This window comes from Arachis stenosperma, chromosome 8, assembly GCF_014773155.1.
Source record: "Arachis stenosperma cultivar V10309 chromosome 8, arast.V10309.gnm1.PFL2, whole genome shotgun sequence".
NCBI classification, from domain to species: Eukaryota; Viridiplantae; Streptophyta; class Magnoliopsida; order Fabales; family Fabaceae; genus Arachis; species Arachis stenosperma.
The window spans coordinates 6,427,688-6,435,720 of NC_080384.1; the positions used below are offsets into that span (position 1 = coordinate 6,427,688).

Here is an 8,033-nt window from a genome sequence, read left to right on the forward strand (position 1 = left end):
TTAAAATAAAAAATTTGATATGCTTTTACAAAGGAAGAAATTTTCAAAATTTCTCTTCTTTAAAACTTGATCGATAAAAAGAAAATAATTTAAAATTAAACTTACTACACATGTAAATCATCTTATGTTATTTTGTTGTATATATAAATAAAATATTTTAAAATTATATATACACATATATATTTAAATTCTAAAATTATATAATATCTTAAAAAATTTAATCTTAATATACTATTAATATAAAATAACTTTATATACACCTAATTACGAATACTATATCATAAAAAATAATTATTATTTTTATTAATTATGTAAATAATTATTAAAAAATAGATATAATTATATAATTGTATAAAATATTTTAAAATATCATACGAAAAAAATTAACCTCTATTTTGAACTCTTCAAAATTTTAAAATATTCTATAGAAAACACAGTGTTAAAACAAGGTAGAACCCTTAAAATATCTTGTGCCCGAAATTGTAAGGACGACCACCCGGAACTCCAGGAGGCGCCCGTGGGGAAGAACAGACACGACGCGATCAATACCATATATCAAATGATATAAGTATAAAAGCAAGCAGTAGTACAAGACACTACAGCACCCGTCACACCCTATCCTTAGCTTACTCCGCTCATTACAATTTCCTACGCCTTGTTATAATTTCTTTGCACACGCTGCGCCACCAATTTCCAATTGCAAGCCCCCACACACTCATCTCATCTTTTCACCTTTTTTATTTCATTGACTCTGGGTTGGGCGTCTCGCCTTCGGGTTCAACAATAACAATGTCGTCTTCTACGAATGCAGATGAAAAGAAGAAGGAATCGTTCAACGCAGAAGCAGCGTCACTTCTTGTCAATAACTTAAGGGCGACTTTCGCTTCGGGTACAACGCGAAGCTACGAATGGAGAGCGTCGCAGCTCAAGGCGCTTATCATACTCTGCGACGCTCACGAGCAGCAGATCATCGACGCGCTTTACTCAGACCTCGCCAAACCGCCACTCGAAACCGTCGCTTACGAGGTCTCTGTTCTTCTTCTTCTTTATCAACCACCGCCACCTCCTTTGTCGTTTATTCTTCTCTCTACTCCTACATGATTGAGTTTTACTTTTTTTTCCCCCCCCTTTGCTTTTCAGCCGTTTACACCTTGTTTATTGGTTAACCTGCAATGGGTTCTCTGCGTATCAATAACCAATAACCAATTCGTTGCTTGATAATTAGTATATCTCATGATTTTCCCCCACATTTAGAGTTGTGGTTGCGGTCAGTTCGTAGAATATTCTGAAAAATTGCGTTTACTAACTAATTAAGTCGCATTATTCCAGTCATAGCAATGAATACGGTTGAATAATATTAATTACTAATAACTTATTTTGCCTTCCACGCCGTCGGCCGTAGCAGACCACGGACTAATTTGTGGCGGATCTGATCTCCATTAAATATTTGCTGCTGGTCAATGAATTTCGGAGGACAGATACACCTAAGTTGCTTTTTAGAAAATAGATAAGTAAAAGAGTTTTAGATCAAACTCATACTATAGTATATGCAAGTGTAATCACTAATAATATAGGAGGGTGTTGAATTTCGTGTGCTATGAGAAACATTAATCCCTCTGTTCTTATTTTATTTTATTCCTGATGGTTCCGCTACGATAATTGTTGTCCCGAATTCTGAATACTGAATGAAGTTCCTGTGGCCTTCTGTCCTTGTCAGAGACATTGTTCTGGATGGTTGTTATACAGGATTGCAGTTCATTTATGATGGAAGGCTACAGTTCCGCGGGGATTATACGATGTTAGGTTAGCCTATACCATATGAAACACTTTCATGCTGACGTGTTGTGCTGTTTCTTCATTTTGGAAAATTTAAGGCGGCGTTTGGTTTCAGAGACTAGATAGAATTACAAGGGACTGATGCAAAAACTCTTTCTATATCTTACGTGAAATAAGAAATCGAGACAACTATTTTAATTTTTTACCTTTTATTTTACCTCCAAAAAGTGAGGACTGTGAAAGCAAAACATGTAAAAAGAAAATTCTTTTATGCTATCTATCACTACCAGACATGATATAAAAATAGTTATTTTTGTGTGTCAAAGTTTGTGGTAGGGGTGCATGTTTTGTGTGTAAAAAGGAACTAGATGTGTGTCTTTGTGGTAGTAGGGTGCTTGGTTAGTGCTAAATAGCAATTCATTTATTGATGATTCACTTTGGTGGTGGAAGTGTTGCTGTGTGCGGTTGCTGTGAGCATTAATGGCACTCTCTTCAGCTCCCACATGGCCTTTCTCCTTTTTATGTGGGGGCCACTCTACCTTTGCTTGTGAAATTTTCATAGGTTGTATAGGTTCTTACATTTATTTCAATGACAACTACAATGGTGGTAAGGTTTTTCTTGAACAACCGTCACAGGGTGTGAAGTGAGTATTGCTTTGGTAATTGGTTGTGGCCTTTCTTTTTTTACCCTTTTCTTTTTCTTCTTTATTTATTTATTTAATTTTTTTTTTGGAGTTTCCTTCCTTTTTTTGGTTTGTGGTAGATAGGTAGTACACCTGTTCATACATTGTGGGTTGTTGAACTAAAACAATTGGATTATTTTTTCCCTTCCTTCTTTCACAAAGTTGAAAAATAGAATTCCAGTCAGTTTAGCTCAGCAATGCTACTGGTTAATTGTTATAATAAATAATCAGATTATTAAATGAAGCATGAACGGTTGATTTTGGATGTTGTGTCTATGAAGGATTTTTCATTTTTGATATTATGTGCCTATTTAAGTTTGAACCATGTACCAATTAAGGTGCCTATATGGATCGGATGGCATTGTGTTGCAGAAGACCTTCCCAAGTTTTACTCCTAAATGTCTGCCTGAAACACTTTTGCACCAGAGAAGGGGAAAACTCTGCGCATTTGGAGCCGGAGTCTTGCTTTGATACTCTCTTAAATTTTAAGTAATGAAAAACTAATATGGTTAAAATTCCAAAAAGTCGAAAACTTCAATGATGCATATTGGACTGGTTAATTCTAATTTGAATTTAGTTTGGATCTTAGGCTGCTGCTGCTCAGTTCTGCCTAACTTGACTTCTGCACATTTTGTTTATATCATCAAAGTTAGTAAGATTTTGTTCTGTCTGTCTATGGAGGTAGTGTGACCTCTGATATGCAATCAGTTGGTGTACATTTGACTATTTATGGTTTACAGGTGTGCAACAGTTGCAGTGTTTAACATAGGTAGCCACAAAATCACCCCCTCCCCCCTCCCCCCTCCCCCCTTTTTTTTGTTCGGCCTTTGGTATTATATCTATTTTGGTAATTGGAGTTTTCAACATGGGCATGAAGGGCAAAATGTAGGATGAAACTGTAGTGCCTAGTGGTTTCTGTTTCCATTCTTAAATATTTTTATTTTCAGGATTTTGTAAATGGAAAATAAAAAAAAATTAAAATAAGAATTTATTATTTTCATTGGTTTCACTTTCTTATTTACAAAATCCTAAGAGTAGAAGAAAACTAAAAACTAACCAATCCCTCATTGTTGTTTGTTAGGTTGTTCATTTATTGAACAAATTATGTTTACCGTAAAGTACAATAGTATTAAATATGTCATTTTGTGGCTTTGCATGACTGATGGTATTTATTGCAGATTGCTATGTTCAAAAATTCATGCAAAGCTGCACTCAAGGAGTTGAAACGCTGGATGACTTCAGAAAAGGTACTATTACTTTCTTATAAGCGAGAAATTTATCCCTTGGACAGAAAGTGCTTTGCTTGATTCTTTTATCAAATGCGTTTCTGTGTTATGTAGGTCAAAACTTCAATTGCAACCTTTCCTTCTACAGCTGAAATAGTATCCGAACCACTGGGGGTTGTGTTAGTCATCTCTGCATGGAACTACCCGTTTTGTATGTTAATATTTGGTTAAAGCTTGTTTCAAATGTTGAGTTGACAACTTATGTTCTCATGCCGTTAAGGTCTATCTTTAAAGTATATAAAGATGTTAATAATACATTTTCGATCTGTTTTTACAGTGTTGTCACTTGAACCAGTCATCGGAGCTATTGCAGCTGGTAATGCCTTGGTTCTAAAGCCATCAGAAATTGCTCCAGCCACATCATCACTGCTGGCAAAATTGCTAGGGGAGTACCTAGATAACTCCTGTATAAGAGTTGTTGAGGGAGCAGTTGATGAAACATCTGCATTGCTGCAGCAAAAGTGGGACAAAATTTTTTATACAGGTCCTTATCATTTTTCTAGAACTTTCTGAATTTCTTTCATGGTTTATGATTTTGAAATGATACGGTTTTCTGTTTTAAATGGTGAAAACTCCCCTTATGGTTGATCTTCATTAAGATCTTATGCAAGTGTCTAATTGTAAAAGCTTTCTGGATAGTTCAACAAGTGCATTGTTTTACCAGAAATCTTTAAAGATTAAAAATCACGTGCCTCGTTCAAATCACATGACTGTTTCCCAGCTTGCAATTTACAGTTTCTATGTCATTCATATCTTGTTTGATGATGTTATTTTAGTCATAAATGATATCCTGTTTGATACATGGGATTGACAATGATCATATGAACCTTACCGTATCTGATGTCACTTATTGCATCTGATAGCATTTGGTATTCATTTCAATTTGTCCCGAAATCATTATTGTACGATTGTTGAATCAATGTATGCAGTTTTCATGGATATATACTTCCAGAGAGCATTTTCTTTTTCATTATATAGTGGCCAACCTACAAGTTGTTTCTTATGAAAAGCTTTATTCTTTCCCCCACCTTTTTTTGGGAATAGGAAATACTTCATTTTTAAATAATGGCTGGCTGGGTTGCTATGGAATTTTGGTTGTGGATATAGCACAGTATACCTCTATAATGCAACTGTTATTTGCTGTCGAATTGGTTATCTTAGATTGAAATTCAGAGCAGGGACTCTGCATCTTGAGATATTTTGAGTGTCATGTAACAATATTAAATCATATAATTAATTGGTCAAGAATGTGTTAAGTATCTAAGGAAAGTGGGAAACCACACCCGTCCACAGAAGCTTCACTCTATCGACATTGACCTAGTGATAGCGAGTTTGCCACTGGCTATCAGTATTCGATATTTACCTTAATTCACCTATAGGTAGCCTTTTCCATGGCGTCGACAACTGAGGCTCTGATATCATTGTTAAGTATCTAAGGAAAGGGAGAAACCACACTTTAAAAGCTAGTTATTAAGTGGGAAGAACCACTCCTTAACTACAACATCAAGCATCCCGTATGTGAGATGTTCACATATCTTGTTGAACAAGGCAGTATGACACTTGCAGCTCTTCTAAGCAGTATTCATATATGCTGCTATAATGATAGATAATTGATGCATAGATATGAGTTAACTTTGTATCTCTTGGCATTATTGTTCATTCAAAGGAGGACAATGAATGAGGTTATGCCTTGCTCCATGCTCAATGGGTGTGACCAAGTGCCTTAGTTTAGCTGCATTGGTTGTTCTTGTATCTGGAACATATTGAGACTCTTATTGTCGGTCTTCTGTATGAATTCCAATTATTAATTAATATAGGGGGATTTATTATCTTCTCCTGTTATGATTACTTGAGATTTCTGTTGCATACAGTAATCCCTAACACTAAACTAACTTTCTTTTAATTTTAGGAAATGGAAGGGTCGGGCGCATAGTGATGGCTGCTGCTGCTATACACCTGACACCAGTAGTGCTGGAGCTTGGAGGAAAATCTCCGGTTGTTGTTGATTCAAATATTGATTTGAAGGTATAACTTTGCGTCACTTTTCTATTGTCAATCACTTGCTACCATACTGATTTCCTTGCATTTGATTTTGACTTTAAATAAATTTGAAATTGACCTGGCAAGGTAGCAACGAGACGAATAATTGCTGGAAAGTGGGGTTGTAACAATGGACAAGCGTGTGTTTCTCCAGATTATATTATTACGACAAAAGACTATGCTCCCAAGTTGGTAATAACTTCCACCCCAAGTGTAGTTGGGATTATAAATCTTTCTTTATTTCATAACTGCTTAGCGTTTCCTGTTTCTAGGTGGATTCCCTCAAGGCCGAATTGGAGAAGTTTTATGGAAAGAATCCGTTGGAATCAAAAGATTTGTCTCGTATAGTGAACTCCAATCACTTTGGTCGTTTGACAAAGTTCTTGGATGATGAGAAGGTTTCTGGGAAGATTGTATTTGGAGGCGAAAAAGATGAAAGCAAACTGTAAGCTCTCTGTCTGCTCTAACGAATAACTTCGTCGATGAAGTATTTATTTAGTGTATACTGTATAGTAAAGATCTTGACACTATCATTTATATTTTCCCTTAAATTGCAGGAGGATTAGCCCCACTATTCTATTGGATATCCCACGAAATTCCCTGATAATGCGTGAGGAGATATTTGGTCCTTTACTTCCCATCATAACGGTGAGAATTAAGACCCCAACGTAACTTTAGTGAAAGGTCTTTTGTAAAGATATTGCATTGTTTGCTTGTATTTTTTTCCCCGGTTGCTTTTACAAGAAATCTAATATACAAAATGAATAGTTGCATGTTTACCAGATGAGAAAGTAAGTTGTATGTGCATCAATACGTGGGACAAGTGCATTTCGGAAATAAGATTCACTTCCTTGTTTGAAACAGGTTGATAAACTGGAAGAAAGCTTTGATGTGATCAATTCAGGAACAAAGCCTCTCGCTGCGTATTTGTTTACGACCAACAATAAGCTCAAGGAACAGTTTGTAATGAATATTTCTGCAGGAGGTTTGGTTGTCAATGACACTGCATTACATGTAAGTATTGTTTATGGTTTGAAATGTATCCCTGAATGCCTCCTATAACAAGTGATTCACAAGTCTTTTGTAAAACATGTTTTATGTACCCAAGTCTTTTTTATTGGTTCATACAGAAATTAGTTCTACTCTAAGTAATATTTTGGCTTTTACACCTTTACATCCATTCTATTCATTTCATTATGTTTAATTCATTTGAAATCTCAACACACTTGTGCTTTTGTTTTTCCATTTGGCCTTTTTCCTTGGGGCAGCTTGCAGTAAATACTCTGCCTTTTGGGGGAGTTGGGGAGAGTGGAGTCGGTGCATACCATGGAAAATTCTCATTTGATGCATTTAGCCACAAAAAAGCAGTTCTTTATCGCAGTTTTCTCGGCGATGCACCAATAAGGTACCCACCATACACAAATATAAAGATGAGATTGTTGAAGGCACTAGTTGGTGGTGGCTTACTTGGTATAATTCGTGCCCTGTTTGGATTGTCCTAGGCTCAGTTAGTAGTCTTGGAAACTTGATGCTACTGATATTTGATTCATCATTTGTTCTACCTTGTATTTTAATGTCCAGTGACATAGTCATACTTTGCTATTTTCTTTTAAACTATCAAAAGTTCAATTTTTTAGATGTTCTGTGGTTACTCTTTCTTGAGCGACTAATCCAGTTCAAATTTATGTATTGATAATTTGATATTCATTTGTAGTGTTTCTGGGCACGAAATTTATTTCTTCTTAAATGAAAATTTCTAAATACCTGCTTGTTACAAACCTTTGTGCTTTGATGTTCTCTTATCGAAGTGGCTCGGCTTTGACATCCAAGGCCCTCTATTTAACTTGTCAAAAAGGGCGAACAAGGCTAGAAAATTTATCCCGCCAATAAAATAGTGCCTGGGCTTTTAGATAGCAGTATATTAAGATAGCTGAGTAGTGAAAGGAAATGAGCTACCAGCTGCCATAACTAAATTAGTTACACTTACAGTTTGTAGAAGTTAGTTAGTTAGCAATAGCAGTGTTAATTTAGTTAGGCAAATTAGAGTAGTTAAGATTATAGTTAAGCTTATGGCAGCCAGTACATAAGCAATGACATGTATCTGTAGAAATGTAAAGATTCATCATTCTAAAGTCAGAATTCATATTAGAAACTTTTCAAACTCTCCTCTTGCAATCTCTCCTCTCACCCACTTTCTCTGCCACCAAGAATAGAGATTCAACATGGTGCAGTAAGCTTGATGGTTTTC

General features: G+C 35.6%; 1 protein-coding gene across 1 annotated transcript; it reads left to right on the top strand.

The window, feature by feature from the left end:
• The first annotated feature begins 577 nt into the window (after nt 1–577).
• Nucleotides 578–7,782, top strand: LOC130944738 (aldehyde dehydrogenase family 3 member H1-like). The gene is made up of 10 exons (XM_057873234.1): nt 578–1,026; nt 3,638–3,706; nt 3,800–3,896; nt 4,023–4,229; nt 5,655–5,770; nt 5,873–5,977; nt 6,058–6,230; nt 6,343–6,433; nt 6,650–6,799; nt 7,054–7,782. Exons 1-10 carry the CDS (start codon nt 790–792, stop codon nt 7,285–7,287), a joined length of 1,479 nt encoding a protein of 492 aa, XP_057729217.1. The 5' UTR covers nt 578–789; the 3' UTR covers nt 7,288–7,782.
• The last annotated feature ends 251 nt before the right edge of the window (nt 7,783–8,033 follow it).

Coding starts and splice junctions, on each gene's coding strand:
- LOC130944738 (XM_057873234.1), top strand. CDS start 790: ATGTCGTCTTCTACGAATGCAGATGAAAAGAAGAAGGAATCGTTCAAC. Junction 3,707..3,799: donor GCTGGATGACTTCAGAAAAG/GTACTATTACTT, acceptor TGTGTTATGTAG/GTCAAAACTTCAATTGCAAC. Junction 4,230..5,654: donor GGACAAAATTTTTTATACAG/GTCCTTATCATT, acceptor TTTTAATTTTAG/GAAATGGAAGGGTCGGGCGC.